Source organism: Gigantopelta aegis, unplaced genomic scaffold (assembly GCF_016097555.1).
Source record: "Gigantopelta aegis isolate Gae_Host unplaced genomic scaffold, Gae_host_genome ctg2744_pilon_pilon:::debris, whole genome shotgun sequence".
In the NCBI taxonomy this organism is placed as follows: domain Eukaryota; kingdom Metazoa; phylum Mollusca; class Gastropoda; order Neomphalida; family Peltospiridae; genus Gigantopelta; species Gigantopelta aegis.
This window is the reverse complement of record NW_024533018.1, coordinates 27,501-45,820: the sequence shown is the minus strand read 5'-3', so window position 1 is coordinate 45,820 and position 18,320 is coordinate 27,501. Positions and strand designations below refer to the sequence as shown.

Genomic DNA, 18,320 nt, shown 5'->3' with positions numbered 1-18,320 from the left:
AATCTCTAGCCACAGATACCACAGACTGATCTAAATCAGGAACAACACCTGATGATGTTGATGGTGAGGAGAGATTTGCTGGAAGAGAGCCAGGACCTTTATAGGATAAACAATAGTAGTAGTATTGTTAATAATGTTAACAATTACCTGATGATTTAGGGGTTTTAACATGAGGAGTAGAAGGAGTAGGTAAAGATGAGACAGGAGATAATGGAGTACTGTCTCCAGGACCTATATTTGATAAATACATTGAATGAATAGACATATAGAAAAAAGAGAAAAGAACTCCAAATGGGACTAGAATTCATGACTTTGATTATCTGGGTCATTTATTTACCAGCTGAACTATAAGAGCCTTAGAGAGCAAAAGGAGGTGTTAGTTATGGTCAGCAATGTTGTAAGACTTAATCATCAAGTCTCTTTGGAGCTTTTCTATTCTATCTATTTTATTTAGATATTGTGTAATGTCATTAGCTGACAATTAATACAACACACATGATATTTACAATCAATAATACATACTGACCAATTCTCTTTAAAAATCGAACTAAATCTTTACATAATTCCCACTGATTGTTATCTAGAGCAGCATCTAACAAACGAGTAGCTAACTAAAGATAAACAAAAGAACACAAGATGGTCAGTAAATTATTTGAGAGGGACATACATGTCGACTGACAGCTGGAGGTTCTAAATTTTGTATAATAATCAGATAAGAAGCAGCTGTCTTCAGTTTGGAGTCTGCCCAAACATAACTGTAAAATAATACAGTCAGTTTGTGTACTGAACTGACACACCCACCTCAAAGAGGTCCTTAGGGTTACCCACGGCTGCAAATAGATAGTGCCAAAGTGCTACTTCAGTTTTACGAGCACATGATCCAACTGTTTCCAAAAAGTGAGGGAATTGTTTAATAAATTCTATTATTCTTGGAAGTAATGCATCTAGTAAGATTAATATATATATATCTATAACTTATGCAGTATAGGTCTCTGTCCTCAAACCTGGTATGGGAATGGAACCTGGGGCTTCCTCTTCTAGAATCTCATGCAACATCAGCTCAAGTATATGAGCAAAGTATGGCAAATGGGCATGTCTTCGAGCTATTTGAAGGGCGTGGTTACCTAAGCTGTTATTAAGATGGATAACATAACTATTAAAATTTTAACTAACTTTCTTTTTAATAACTGTCTCAAAATATGATTTAAAAATAAACGTGTCTAAAAGGAGACCTTGAAATAGTTTTAAAAAATTATTTGCTTACAATTCTCCTAACAGTTGTGGGTGGGAAATAAATGGGTGTGGTTAGGGTGTGGTCAGCATGAAGTGGTTCATGTAAGACACCCACTATGACAGCATCAGAGAACAAGATAGTTTGTGGAAAAGATGAAGATGATGGCAGAGTTAACATGATCCTCTTTGAGAGGAATGTGGGATGACCTTCATCACGAGGATACAGAGGAAGCCACACCTACAAATTAATTAATTCTATTTTACAAGTAGCTGTCCATTTATCAATCAACTCAACACTTTAGTCATTCCTCCGTCCATTTATCCAAACACTCATCCATTTTATATACCTTTATCCCTTGAGCACCACATGCAAACCATAATGACTCCATAAGATGATTAGGTGAAGAGTGGGGTGGTGGAGTCAAGGGGGTGGAGTCCAAATAGCTTCAACTGAAGGAGCAAGACTAACAGGACTTGAAAATGACCACGATTCCTCCTGAAAAAATGGACGCACACTCAGTAAATAGAATATATTTTGTTAAATGAATGCATTATATTGGTAAAATAAACAAATGGACATATAAATATACTAAATGGACATATAGATATAACAAATAGACATATAGATATACTAAATGGACATATAGGTATAACAAATGGACATATAGATATAACAAATGGACATATAGATATACTAAATGGACATACCTGTAGTTCATCAGACACATGTGGTATTTCTTTTTGTACCATCAAGACACACGCCCACTAATATTCAATAAAATACTTTCTAATTTCTCCAAACTACCAGAACCTAACGAAACACCAAATTTACTTACAACAGGGGCATCCCCACTCCCTTCATCCTACCTGGCTCAGCACGAATAGTAGAGGGAACTATAGAGACAAGGGTCAGTGCCCATGGACGAGACAGGGAGGGTAAGAATGACATAACATGAAGTTTTATTACTGATAAAAGAAGACCTATGAAATAAATAAAAGATATTAATTAATATTAATATTATTAATATTAATTAATATTAATTACTGAGTATCAACCATCCTTTTATATATCAATCCATCTATCCATACTTTTATCAGAATTATAAGACATTTTCATTTTATATAGCGTCAAAGTGGAGTCTCTAGTAGCAATGATGAGATGAGATCCAAGAACATTGATTTTAACAGCTGGAGAGATAAGTCGAAGAGTATGAAGACTTCGTGAAACATCCAAATTTTGATGAACAGAATAAAATTGAACCTTTAACAGATCAAAATTAAATGACAGATAAACCAGGTGTCCCATACTTCCTCATTTTTCTCTTGGACACGACAAGGAAATATCACTACATCTTTATACCAAGCCACACCCCCTCTACAAATGAGATTTTGTTCTTGCAATTCACTCCCAAATAATTTCCATTTTCTTTTGTGAATTTGATAAATAGCTAGTCCTGCTTTACCAGCTGTAACAATTTGATCTCCAGCAGGATTTATAGCCACATACTGGAGAGAGAGAGAGAGAGATGAGACAAATTAAATATATATATATACCTGTAAAGGCCAATTCAAAGTTAAGTAGTTGCTTGGAAGCTAAAAAGAAACAAAAAATCTAAAATAAAAACAATTTATAATTATTACTTGGACAATTTTCCACTGAGGAACAAGGCCTTCTGCTTTATTAAAATCATGGCCATTGTTGCCATAGTTACCATTATTCTTCCTATTTCTAGTGTCATTAGAGTTAGTGTGACAAGTGGGAGGTGCAAGATAAATACGATCAGCAGAATGAAGTACAAGATGTTCGTGATTGGTCTAAATAAGTGATGTCATGTGACATCAGAAGACAATGAATATCATTATCTATAACGAGGCCATAACTTACGATAATAGGATTATTAATAAATGCACTTTTCACAAAATTAATAATTACAACATGACTCCCAGCAATTAACACTTTATTACTCTTGGCTTCTTGTTCCTCATCGTCTTTGTTCTCTCTTTCTTTGTTGTCATGGTAACAACTTTGATCAAGAAGTTGTTCTCCTCGAGGTAATAGCCATAAATAATAACCATCAACAGACCAGGTCTATGAAAAATAAAGGATACAAGTTCGTCCATTAGTCATTCCATGTGTCCATCTGCTAATTTGTCCATACATCCACATATCTGTCCATACATCCACATATCTGTCCATCTACTAACCAGAGACTGCAATAAAGTCGACTGAGACCGAAACAATGGAGTGGGTGTACTAATCAGAAATTATACTCATTAATATCAGAAATAAAGAGGGGCTTACCCAGGTTGATTACCCAAAGAATGAAACAGCAATGATCCAAATACTGACCACATAGAGAGTCCACCATTTCTCCAGGCTACAACTAATACACTGTAATCGAATGGACTCCATTGTAAACATTGGACTGAGCCTAACTGGTATTGGTCTGAGTCTGAGAAAAGTATGAAATATAATGTTTTCATTTTAGTATACCTGCAAAATGTAGTCTTGATAATTGAAGCGTGTTCAATTTATTCCAAGCTCCTGAAGTATCGTCAACTGTATATGTGTCAATAAGACCACTAAAATGGAGGGATGTAGAGATAATAATGGACACACGCAATATTTAAATATACTAACTTAACACGCCCACATGCAATTAAATTATAACGAGGGTTGACTGTCACATATACAGCATCAGAGGTCTCTCGAAGCCACACCCCCTGAAGTGACTACAAAATAGAATTAAAATAGACTCATAGAATGAACTAAATTTTTTACTTGAGGTTCAAATCTCGCTGATTTTCCTGTTATAAAAGCTACCTTACCAGATGAAAGAACTACAGCTAGTCCATGTAGCTCTGGTGAATAAGATATGTCAACTACTGACTCTAGTTCCTCTAATTGGTGAGCTAGAGAGAGAAAGAGAAGGAAAGTTAAAAGAGATCTGAGCTAATCTTTACCTCTTGTCTCTGGGTAGAGGTCATTAGCAAAGGTCAAACTGCTCAAATGAATTGTTAAATTGGCATCAAATCGACCTTCCCAGTTAACACGATAGATAAGTCCAAGATCAGTGGCAATCATTAGTTGCCCGGCAACAGGACACAAAACATGGGTGTGTCCAGATATCATGACCTCATGGATCAACTTTAGTGAGACCTTTTCCAAAGGAAGGCCCTCCGAGGGTAATTCCAAACCAGGAGTATGACGAGATCTACAATATTGATCATGTCATTATTATTATGTCTTCATACACTTAGCAACACTAACATGCCATGTTCCCGGTAAGAATGCCGCCATTTTGTAGAGATATTGATAGAACTTTCATAAGTAATATGTAAGAAATAAAGCAATCCATTAGTAGTCTGAGGGAGGAGGAGAGAGAGATACATGGACACAAACTAAAATATTGTTATAGTATTATATGAGTTAGATATATACCTTTATAATTACATGTGGGCGGACAAATAAATGGTTACAGAGGCAAGAAGAATGGTTGCATAGATATATTGCAGTAAACAAATCACACACACACAAGCAGTCATTGTATATACAGTAGTTATATGAAACTAGATATGTATGTATATAATATAGTACTGTATAGTATTATGATATACGTATGTATGTGTTAGTAACTTACTGATATAGCTAGACAAGAGCCATCAGTTTTAGAGCTCCATATGAATTAATACCATGTCTTTTAATATTAGCAGGTGATAATTTATAGGATGTCAGCAAAATTTGTAACTAAAGTGATAGAAAAATGAGAATAACTTGTTACATAGTGTCAATTTGATACAGCTACTTAATACAGAAGATTAGCTGTAATTAACAGGTTTGCTCATCTCAATGTAATTTTTAACCTCTTTCAAACTCACTCGAGAATGCCATACAGCCACTGAATGTCCTCTCAATTCAAATATCAAATTCTTTGTCCTGTGTCTTATAAGTTGGAGAGGAGTCCCTCCAGTTGCTCCTCTACCATCTAATACTCGAGGCCATCCAACTGGATAGTACATGTCTTGCTTCTCCCTCCAAGAACTCTAATTATCGCGCAAAATCTCAAAACCACACCTACAATATTAATTTGCAGCATTCTTAATAAATTATGAGTTTAATAAGGTATGTCTACCTACTAGTACATTTTTTAATATTATTTATTGCACTATACAGAGCTATCACACGTACTAATACGTTATTGCGACATTTAAAACCCAATATTACTTCTATGGCAACAGTAAGTCTGCATACACTACCACACCCTACACACAATCTGATGAACTATTGTATGAACACATTTGGAGATTGTTGACATGTATTTGTTAACTAATATTGAATTTGTAAGTGGGCATGTAATAGTTATAGTAGTGTGTTGTTTCTTGTCGTGTCCTTTTCTCACATTTCAATATTACAGCGATTGGATATGTCATCAGCAGCTGCTGGTAGTCATGAGGTATGTGCAGTATGCGTACAGAATGACAAGTTATATTGTACCGACTAATATGTGCAGCATTAAGTACATTTATGCATACAACTATACATATGTATCAATTAGATCACATATTATATTGGAGACATATTGTATTGTTCTTTGGGTAAGATCACAACTATACATATGTATCAATTAGATCACATATATTATATTGGAGACATATTGTATTGTTCTTTGGGTAAGATCACAACTATACATACGTATCAATTAGATCACATATATTATATTGGAGACATATTGTATTGTTCTTTGGGTAAGATCGTTGTTTATTGTTTTCTTCTCACTTGTAGTCTGAGGTCTTATTTGAGACAGTCTCTGGAGAACATGGAGGTTATCGGTTAATGAAGTTGAATAAACCAAAGACTCTCAATGCACTTAATATTAATATGATTGATCTAATGACTGATGATCTGAAAGTAAGAGTGTCTGCAAGATTTCGTTTATATCTCTCTCTCTCTCTCTCTCTCTCTCTCTCTCTAGACCACAATGAAGGATGACTCCATTAATTTTATTGTTGTTGTAGGAGAGAAGGCTTTCTGTGCAGGAGGTGATATAAGAGGTATAATGATCATTAGTGTTATACAGGTCATTTCTCTCGTTATTTGCAGCTGTTACAGATGCCGGTAAAGTGGGTGCTCCATTAGCCAAGAATTTCTTTATTCATGAATATCAATTGAATTATCTCACAGGGACTCTTAGTAAACCATATGTGGCCATCATTGATGGAATTACAATGGGAGGGTTAGTCAGACTCATTCTCATTCCATATGACATGGGAATGAATCCTGTTATGTGTTCTTTTATTATAGGGTGTAGGAATATCAGTACATTCTCCATTTAGAGTAGCTACTGAAACGACTACTTTTGCAATGCCAGAAACAGCAATTGGTAAGCATTGTTTATCAACTATGACATGAATGTGTTATCTTAATGACAATTGATTACATGAACATGTTATTTTAATAACAATTGGTTGCATGTCGGAGTAAGATACATGCGTAATTTATTTAAATTAGGTAAATATTTGTCTTAATTATTGTCCATTAATTACAGATTGTATTGTGACCACAATTTAAATGTCATACCATAAATTTATTCACATGTAACATTTAAACATGTAAACATGTACATGTATCGGGAGATAGTAACCACTCCATTAATTAACTCTACATATATACACTATATATATATATTATATATTATATATATATATTTATCTATTATATATTTAATTAATAAAATTAATGTCATTTTATAATAATAGGTTTGTTTCCTGATGTTTGGTGGTGGATATTTCTTACCTCAACTACAAGGACATTGGGGATGTTCCTATCACTTACAGGTCCTAATTACATTCACACTCATTAATTACACTCATGCACGTACTAGAGACTGTTTGTCAGTCCTAATTACACCTACAAGATGACATTGTTGACAAACATAGTTTAATTTGTAACTAGTAGTAACTAATTGTATTGTATTGTATTACTATTACAATCTAAAGTGTCTCTAAATTCATTCTATCATTATATGTGTATTGTTAACAAGGTCAGAGGTTAAAGGTCGTGACGTATTTTATGGGGGTGTGGCTAACTCATTTTATTGCTAAAGAGAAGGTATGTACTAAACTATTAATAGATGGACAGATAAGTGAGTAGAATGGATAAACAGTTTGACTATATTGATAATAATAGTCTATCCATATAGATTCCAGCATTAATGACTGAGTTAACTAGATCATGTGATAACCCAATCATCAGAGAAGACAGTAGTCGTATTGTCAAAGATATTCGGATGATTTCCATACACAGGTACATGTACATATACCATTATTACATGTACAATATACCATTATTACATGTACATATACCATTATTACATGTACATATACCATTATTACATGTACATATACCATTATTACATGTATATAACCATTATTACATGTACATATACCATTATTACATGTACACATACCATTATTACATATACATATACCATTATTACATGTACATATACCATTATTACATGTACATATACCATTATTACATATACATATACCATTATTACATGTACATATACCATTATTACGCTTAATATACCATTATTACATGTACATGTATTATTAGTATGTGCACTTCTCTCTATTTAGTGTTTAAGTTTTGATAATAGAGAATTTTCACTTTAATCCATACATTGATAAAATTAATGAGTAAGTCATCTGTCCATCATCAATATGTCTGTCTTATCTATGCATCCATTATTATTTATCTGTCCATTAGTATCATTTTATGCATCCATTATTATCTATTTATTCATTAGATGTTTCCGTCATGACAGTGTTTGAAGATATTTTGATAGCTCTTCAGCAAGATGGCTCAGAATGGGCTCTAAAGCAATTACAAGTGAGTAAAACCCCTTTTAATCAATAACCTATAAATTAAACTATTCCCTCTCATTAAAAACACAATATAGCATTAATTTTTGATAATATAATTACAATAGATATGTTAGTCAACTTGTAATACATTATCAATACAGCTGCTAACAATCAGCCAATCAATCTAGATAATTTAAAGAGAGGGAGGACATACTAATTATACATTTCAATTTTATACAATCTCACGTACATACATGATCTCTATACTCTGTGCTTTGATGTTTTATTTCCTTGTATTATATACCTATTAACCTGGGTCTTCTGTCAACAGTTGTTAAACAAAATGGTAAGTACCACATTGATAACAATGCATTCTTAACATTCCAGTCATATTTGTTTCCCTATAAAAGCTGATATCTATGAATTGTCAATGACAACAATGTAAAAGTGTTTATATAACTATGATTTCGTTAGTGTGCGTTCATAGGGGTTTGGATCCCATTAGACATGCTTGACATGGGTGCACATGACTGGTAATTACAGGCAATACATCTCATATTGATAATAAATTAGTTAGTTATAGTTGACATTTGTAGTTCAGGTTTTAGGTACTTGTATGGGTTTATGAAGATATGAGTTTCAGGCTTTCTTCTCTTATTTAGTCTCCTAGTTCTTCTAAAGTTACTCATCGACAAGTCAAAGAAGGAAAGGAAAGAACATTTGAAGAGTGTTTGATGATAGAGTATCGCCTTAGCCAGAGATGCATGGTGAGAGAGAGAGAGAGAGAGAAATCACCAGCAACATTCAAATGTCTTTGTTTAGGCAGCAAAAGATTTCTATGAAGGAGTGAGAGCAGGGTTAGTATATCATCTGTCACCATTTGATCATGGTAACCATGACTACCTAATATCTTCATTTAGTATTAATAGATAAGGATAATGATCCAAAATGGGACCCTCCCACTTTAGACCAGGTTACTAATGAAATTCTAGACCACTATTTTTCTCCTCTTACTGCTGATGAAGGTCCAGAATTATATGTCAAACTTATTTCAGAATTATAAAATGAATTTTGGGTGTGTCTTTATTATTATTGTGGTATGTAAAATATTATTTAGTGTTACTAATGTTTAGTAACATGAACTTTGAAAGATTAATTGAACATTTTTGAGTATAATATGATAACCTTGTTGTTAACATAATTTATAGTGCAAGACGAAGGATAAGAAGTCGAGGATAACTTTTTACTTACCACAGCAAGCAAAAGCAACTAGTGGAGAGTGAAATATGGACGAAACCTACATCGTTAACTTAATAATGCGACTGACTGGAGATAATTCGTCGAAGAGCGAGAAGTAAAAGTAAGCAGCAACATCGATACTGGAATAAACTTGATTAAAAATAACAGCAAACAGAACAGTGTTATCATAAGTACATTGTGTGTGTATATATATATATATATATATATATATATATATATATATATATATATATATATATATATATAATATTATATATATATTATAGTTAATTGAATATCTATAAAACATGTAAGGAAATGTTGGTTTGAGGGAGTTATGCATACTGCCTGTATCAGTAGACTTCATCCCACACATGAGTATATATTCTCAGTGTATTAGTTGTGCAGTAGATTCAACGAAGGAGAACTGATTTGATCAAGTAGTTGTTGGAAGAGTAGGTATGTTCTCACAGTTATTACTCTCTATATAATGTAGTTATATAGTGACAATATGTTATAATGGTACTGCTTATAATACTTGTTTGCTGCAAACTAGTAATTTGCAAAGTCTGCATATTTGCAGAATAAGAGTTCAGCTGAAGTTTTTAGTCAACTTGTTAGACTTGTGTCACTGAAACAGCGGTGTCCTCTTAATCAGTTCGCAAGTCATTCAAGCAAAAAACGACAGCAAGAAGCACCTTTTAATAAGCTTCTGCCAGCCATTAGTGTACTGTTTCAGTATTCATTCCTTTAATCCAGCAGGTATATTACTTTAAATTATTATTACCCTTCACAGCTTCTACAAAGAACAAGTGTTTCTCATCTTTGAGATTGTTTCACCAGCATTTGGAGGATACTTTGAAAAAGGTTAGTATTCAAAGCAATAATATGCATTATATGATAATATCTGGTCCTGCCTTAGTTGTGTCTGCTTTGCCAGTCCTAGTCCCGTAAGTTTTAACTGAAACTCACTATAAATATTGTTCTGTCAATGCATAATTAGTATATGATTCATTATTAATTTTACTATTGTAGAGCTCTCAATATTGGACAGACTTTAGCCTTAAAATATAAAAATAATGGCTGCAGACAAAATTATAAAGCTACATATTTTATGTATCACTAATTAACAAGGCCTAATTCAAATATGCGCTTATCAATAAACACTTATTACTACGTTCCCTTGTTTGAATACCAGCAATTTATCTTATGTCTTCTATTTGACTTCTGATTGTGCAACCTTTCCCTCCATAATATCTAAAGCGTCATTCCAAGTTAGAAGACTGGTTTGTATGAATAGCATTGTTCTATACTCTTAATATGGTCTGCTGGCATTTATAATAATTACATTATATATATATATTACTACATGTGTATGTGTGTATGATAGTTTTTACAGCTAACAATTAAATATGCCCCTAGATCCTGTCAACAAACTCATTTATACTATTGTAGACCAGTAGTACCCTAAATGTTTATTGAATAACAGCGCACAAATAAAAATTCACTCCTAACCCGCAGTGTATATAGTACCTGCAGCTGTTACTCTTATTTTGCTGTCAGTGGAATGTACATTATTAATACTATATAAAGACTTATGTCAGAGTACATAAGTACATGCTAGGTTAGATTGGGTTGCCATTGTGTGTCTTTTCCTTTTATTACATTTGTGCAACATTTTTGTCATTTTGTTTAGTCCTACATTGTTAGTAGCATTTGTACAATTTTAGGGCAAACAAATATGAGAGTAGATCAATTACAAAGTATAAAAGACTACAAAACATCATATACGTTTAAAGTAATAGAGTATGCAAACATTTGCTTGAGGCAGCTATCATTAGATTTGCTTGTTAACTCAATATCTTTTTCTATGGTAGATTTTGAAGCTTATCTTGTCCTTCAAGATATGGATGTTCTCCTCACTGCAACCAGAGTACGTCTCTCTGATTATCACTGTGTAAATCAGGTGAATTCTCTCTCATAAATTCATACAATTAATGATGATTGTCAATTTGTAAATGCTAATATAATGTGTCATTGATGGGATTGTTATCAATAAAACCATGTGTCAATTAATTTGTACAATATATTAATTATGTTGTATTACAAATACACATTATTTGTGTTATTAAATCTCCTTCAATGGACATATTAATTTAAACAATTAATTTGTAGTATTGAGAGCAATAGTGATGACCACTTACTACCTTATATGATAATAGATAATACTTATAATTACAAATGTTATTATTTATTGTCACAGGATGTCATTGAATTACGAAAGAAAACAACTACCTATATCATTGCATGTAATATATATCTGATGAAGTGAGGGAATATCAAGTGAGTCAAAGAGAGAGAGAGAGAGAGAGAGATCAGAGTACGCTTAGCATGATATTACTCAGAATGGAATTTAATCAGTGTTCACTCACATATATCACACACAAACAAACGCACTATGCCTACAAATAATTTTTACGCATTATAACCAACTTTGAATAGTTGAAATGGATGGGTGGATGGATAGATGGATGGGCAAGGAAATAGAATGACTTCAAACTATTTAAAGAATTTATCATCAAGGCAACTTGGCTGTCGGTAATAAATACACAGTTAATGAGACACATGTTTTACACAACAAAAATTTGTCCTAACTTGTTCTGTTCACTTCTTAGAAGACTAATGGCCTTGATTGTTGTCATATCTCCCACACATACTTTTAAAAATATAATCAGTATCTATGCTTTGAAAGCTAGTCTTATTAAATATGCAATAGAGACACACATATATGGTTTACTTTCAGAGTACATAGCTTATTAGACACACCCCTTAATGGATTTCGCTAGTGTGTTGCCATGGCAACATAAACTGAATTGTTAGGCAGTTTGAGAAGAATCAAAAATTGTTTCTGCTTGTGTAAAACAGAAATATTTTGTACAAATCATGAGATGGAAGAGTCAGGTAGACAACACCCTGATGTGAACTATTCCTATTTGAAATTCCAACTTACATCGTGCAAACTTATTCTTTCATACACATCTTTCATTAATGCATGCAACTCTAGCCTTAATCCTGTTTTGTGATGCACCACTCTAAAATCCTCATTCCAGATATCCTAATCTTCAATCCACCATTCTATCACATGCTCAAACACCACTACATACCATTGAACTATAATTGTCTCACTCATAACTACATTGCTGTGATAATAGCATACATATAAATATCATCAATACACATTAAGCTAATGTTACTGTTATGAAAGTTGATATTACCTTATGAGTACAAAGAATGCATTGATAGGGGAAACAAAATTACTTAAACCATCAACAAGGAACCTATAAATACATATTTCAAGAATAACTGTCAGAAGTTGAATCTAGTTAGTACAAGTAATATGTCTACTGTACAGTGATATCACACAATCTATACATACCGATGACGAAGATAGTACAATGCTATAGTAGTAGTTCCTTGTATCTCCTCTTTTCCAATGGAAGTTGTTAATAATGATATTTATGATACAAGAGTACAGTTAATGATCTAATAGGATTATTGCTTGTGGAATGTGTAAACCAAACATAAGATTTTTGTTCTAAAGATCTTAATTTGTGAATTCAATAGCTAGTATTATGTCCATGTAATAATACACTCAAGTAATGACAGCTGCATAGCTTTGTTATATGATTACTAACTATATTATATGTGTCGGTGTACCATTGTAGGTTAATGCATCACTACCAGTCTATGAAACTGTCAATTTATTGGGAAAATACTAGGTAAGTGACGTTATTGTACATGTCCTAAGAATAAGGTGTGTTATGTCTGTATATATCTCATATATACATACTCACTACTTTCTAAGATAAAAGAGATTTCACTACCTACATCATGTAGTAGTGAAGTATGCATAACTCTGTCTCCTGTAAAGTAATAATTCATATTATTTTACAATATATACACAAATAACGATCTTATTAATGTTTTTAATTCACTTTTAATTATAGGAGTAAAAAAAATACAAAGAACTGTCATTAGCTATGCCTTCTTCATCTGAGAAGACTGGAGTTAGTGTTGCTCATAGTAAGTAACTTTAGTACACACCTCATAATATTATCCCTATAATATAAAATTAAATGAAACTATTAACTGTTCTTAGTAAATTGGCTTGATCCTACAAAGTCTCTTAATGAACAACGGTATTGAAGATGGAGATACCGTATTGCTGAGGTAAATTGATATAAAGATAATTCACTAGCTATAAATTTTTAATTCTTCATTTCCTTTACTTCCGGAAGAATTTTTTTTCAATTTTCAACGAGGACATCCAAGAGGCAGAACATAATCTTTTACTCCGATATCTCATTTATCTCAGGTAGGGTCATTAACCACATGCTTATTTGAAAAGTTTTGTTAAATTTTTACTTTTTTTAGCTGCAAAAAACAAATAAATGATGTGAAATCAAAGAGAAAGGTAACAATTAATACATTCCACTTCATTACTACTGATTACGTCACTGTAGAGACTCAATGGCTGTAAGTTTGGGACTTTCCAGCAGAAGTTAGCGGTGACCAAGACTCCCTCAAGTAAATAATATTTGACATATTAGTCACCATGTTGTGTAAATTTGATGTCAAAGATATATAGTAAATGTGTCCTTTACTTTCTAGTGAGGAAATTAGCTTATGATTGGTAGTCCCAGCCTCTTTTCTAGTGTCATGCAGTACTGGATTAAATGTTGAGACTAGAAATTGAGATATATGTACATATTCTATATTCCATATTTTATTCAGGCCTTTGAAGGAGCAGAGAAAACTAGTGAGCAGTAATGAAGATGTACAACACAATGATGAAGGCTATAGATGCATACTCTTGCCAAACATCATGTGACAACATATTTTACAGTCACTGTAAGAAATAGTGAGACTTGTGTGTGTTTAAAATTGTTTTTTTTCCTTGTTAGCCTAATGATGAAAGTGTACAAAACAGTACTTGTGTTTTCCACTCAAGTTCTGTTGTGTTATCAAATGAGGCCCATATTACAAATGAATCCAGTGTAAGTACTACATACAAACATGATATTAAATAAAAATCATAGCTAACTAATGCCTTGGATTAGTAGAATAAAATGACTGATGTTGTAAAGGGTTTAAACTCAATGAACTCCAGGCTTGGGTCAAATACATAAGTATTTGTATTTAGCTGTATTTAAATACTTTTTTTGAATATTTGTATTTGTATTTGAATTTTGAAGTTTTGAAATACTATTTTTAATGTATTTGACCCCATGCCCTGAATTGAACTCATCTTTACTGATTGTACATTGAAATTAACAATGATTGCTGGATATCATACACACAGATTATAAAGAAATGGACCATTGAACAGCTTGACTTCATGTGAAAAATTTTGAAAATGGACTTGTACTGGGTTGGTCTATTCAAAGAATATTAGTTCGTATATTGAGTTTAATATTTTTTGTCTTTTGTTTAGAAATTTGTTGATGAAGATCATGTTGTGTATTCAGATCAATCAACTCAAATTGCTGAATATCTTGATGACATGATGATACTAGTATCGAGATCAGAAGGTATTAAAAGATCTTGAACTACACAATATATAGTGTGTTCATTGTTAGGATCTTCAAAAACTGAAACTAATGAAGTCACTAAACCTACCAAACCTACTGAACCTACGAAACCTACTGAACCTACCGAACCTACTGAAACCTACAGAACCTACTGAACCTACCGAACCTACAGAACCTACTGAACCTACAAAACCTAACCAAACCTACCGAACCTACTGAACCTATCAACCTACCGAACTACTGAACCTATCAAACCTACTGAATCTACTGAACCTATCAAACCTACTGAACCTACAGAACCTACTGAATCTACTGAGATTAAGCTGATACATTTTACACTCCATGAAAAGTAAGATTTCAAATTGGTATTAAAATGAATGCTTTATTTTTTGTACAGAGAAGGACACCCTCGTTAACGTTATCTACAGTTTCCACAAACAGTTCATTGGTTCTAAAGAATCAGTGCATGGTAAGATAGTGAATGGATGGATAGATAGATAGAATGGACAGATGGATGGATGGATAAAATGGACAGATGGATGGATAGACAAAAAGGCAAATTAGTGAGTTATTTCTTTCTCTTTATCAAGGAAGCAGGAATAGGTGGGAACAGAAAATGTCAGTACAACATCTGTTCACTCTGGTGCTATACCATATTCTCACGATATAACACCATCTCCTGTTTTACTTCTCCATCACATAAACCTAAAAAAAGAACACAAAATAAATATCTTACCGCCTTCTTACTTTGGAAAGTAAGATATACAATAAAATGATATGATACTTCATTTTATGTACCTATATTAGGGACACAAGAGTTATTAGAAAACTATGTACTAATTAATGTAATTATTTTGGATCAAGATATTCGTCAAGTACTGGTAAGAGATGTTTAATTTAAATCCCATTCTGTAGTACTTACTGTATAGTACAGTACTATATATTGTATTATAGCACAGTACTATATATTGTATTATAGCACAGTACTATATATTGTATTATAGCACAGTAACTATATATTGTATTATAACACAGTACTATATGATTTGTATTATAGCACAGTACTATATTTGTATTATAAACACAGTACTATATATTGTATTATAGCACAGTACTATATATTGTATTATAACACAGTACTATATTGTATTATAGCACAGTACTATATATTGTATTATAGCACAGTACTATATTGTATTATAACACAGGTACTATATATTGTATTATAGCACAGTACTATATATTGTATTATAGCACAGTACTATATATTGTATTATAACACAGTACTATATATTGTAGTTATATTCTTCTCTCTCATAGGTCAATGTAATGATATGTTAGCCGTTGTGATTAGAGATATTTGTTTCTACCTTTGGTAATGCATAGATAGACTTTGTAATTGATTACTTATCTCTCTCTCTCTCTTTTTCTTTTTTTTCTTTTTAGACATTCAGTATCCTGATGACATTTTCTACGTGGTTCCTAATTCTGTTGAAGAGATAATGTTGCAAATATGGAGGAAAACCAGTATGAAAATAAATAAATAAAAATAATGAATCAAACACCTCTCTGATGAATCAAAACATTGCTTTGATTTGAATCAATTTTGAATCAAAAAATTACTCTGATTGAATCAAACATTGCTTTGATTGAATCAATTATTGAATCAAAAATTACTCTGATTGAATCAAAAATTACTCTGATTGAATCAAATATTGTTCAAATATTTCTCTAATTATGGTTTGAATATAACTCTCTTTCGTTCATTTAGAGAGTACAAGCTGGTCATTTTATGAGAAGTGGTAATGTTCACCAAATTTGTAAGTTCACTAACAATTCTCTTTCTTATCTGATCCCTCAATTCTTCATTCTTTAGTTCCTGTTCTCAGAGAGGACTTACCACTTTACGAACAAATGGATTTTGAATTAAAACCTTATGTATTCATTCTAAGGGTACACACGCTATAACAAAAATTATTTTAAAAACTGTCCAAAAATATAAGAGACCTAATGACAATGTATTATATCTCTATCCTATCTTTCATTGAAATATACAAACTCTTTTTTGTTAGACCGACGGGGATTTGATGAGTAGATGCCGTGGAAAAGCACAGTTTGGAAATTGGTCAAGAATGGCCTGATGGTGAGGATCCCTGGAGTTGCAAGATACAGACTTTTTTATCAGTATATAACAAGAGTTTAAATCTATTACATCATCTGCTCATTTTCATTAAATTAATGTTATATATAATTCAACGCAGAGTTGGATGGGTGTCCATTCAAAGTAACTACCCATTGATAAGAAGACAGCCATAAAATTAGCTGGACTATTGACCCACGTTTATCATGGCAGCAAAGCAAATGCACCATTTTGGCCACCACTGGAACTATGAGTAAGGCATACATACCACACTAGACCAATTGAATACACTTATCAATTGCCATTACTTGAATTATTATAATTATTATTATATCATTCTTCTATAATTAGTCCTAAGTCTTTCCTTCCTGAGAAGTATCATGATTCTCATGGTATAGTAAATGATATATTAAAGGTAGATACAATGTTTCATTTATATTAGGAGTATTATATTATTAATGACTTATTAGGCTCATCAGGGTAGATGAAGGTATTGAATTAAACCAAGCCATTGATGCTGTCATTGAGCTCTGTAAAAATATCCCATCATCTTATGGGTTGTTCTTTGAAATCAAAGTAATTATGATCTGGATAATAATTGGTTTTACTCCTTATGGTAATTTCAGAGCCCGACAAAATCTGAGTTCTTAAAACTAAAGAAAAAATGGAGACTAGAACCTTTGGCTTGAAACGAAATGCCATGGTTTGTTTTAGCAAGGGATCAAAGACTGTTTGTTTTGAAACAAAGCTACTCTGATATCCATGACTGGGCAATATCAATAGCGTTTTTTCGCTGGTATGTTTGTTTGTTTGATGTTTCCTTCTCATTTATTATTTGTTTCATTTTCATTATCTATTATTTTAGAAATTTGAAGATGAGGTTGAAGATTTGTATGCATATACTATCAAGCCAGACAGATTATGGAAATGTTGGAGATATATGTGAAAATGAATTATAATGAATCAAAAAATAATCCAGAAAAAGGGTGAGCCAACATTAACTATATAGTTTTAAATTTTTTTATATTTAAATTATCCAGCACAAAGTCTTGTTATTTCTGATGTATGAAGATCTTCCCAAAACTAACACAGACACACCCACCCAACCTCCCTTTAAAATATCACAACATATTTTTGTAAACATAATTTCATTGTCATTACATTTAGAAAGACCGATCTATTTTGTTATATATATATATATATATATATATTATATATGTATTTGTTTTGTTTCAACCTTTATTTTT

The 18,320-nt window shown here is 32.3% G+C and overlaps 1 protein-coding gene across 1 annotated transcript; it reads left to right on the top strand.

Moving 5' to 3' along the window:
• The first annotated feature begins 6,212 nt into the window (after positions 1-6,212).
• LOC121391616 (3-hydroxyisobutyryl-CoA hydrolase, mitochondrial-like) lies at positions 6,213-17,716 on the top strand. Its single transcript, XM_041523181.1, is given in 17 exon segments — positions 6,213-6,285; positions 6,335-6,471; positions 6,536-6,614; positions 6,991-7,007; positions 7,009-7,039; positions 7,042-7,068; positions 8,046-8,128; positions 8,435-8,449; positions 8,766-8,870; positions 8,926-8,957; positions 9,022-9,142; positions 9,312-9,382; positions 10,139-10,209; positions 11,220-11,275; positions 14,837-14,933; positions 15,331-15,402; positions 17,700-17,716. Coding segments are annotated over 17 exon segments (1,104 nt in total).
• Positions 17,717-18,320: the final 604 nt, after the last annotated feature.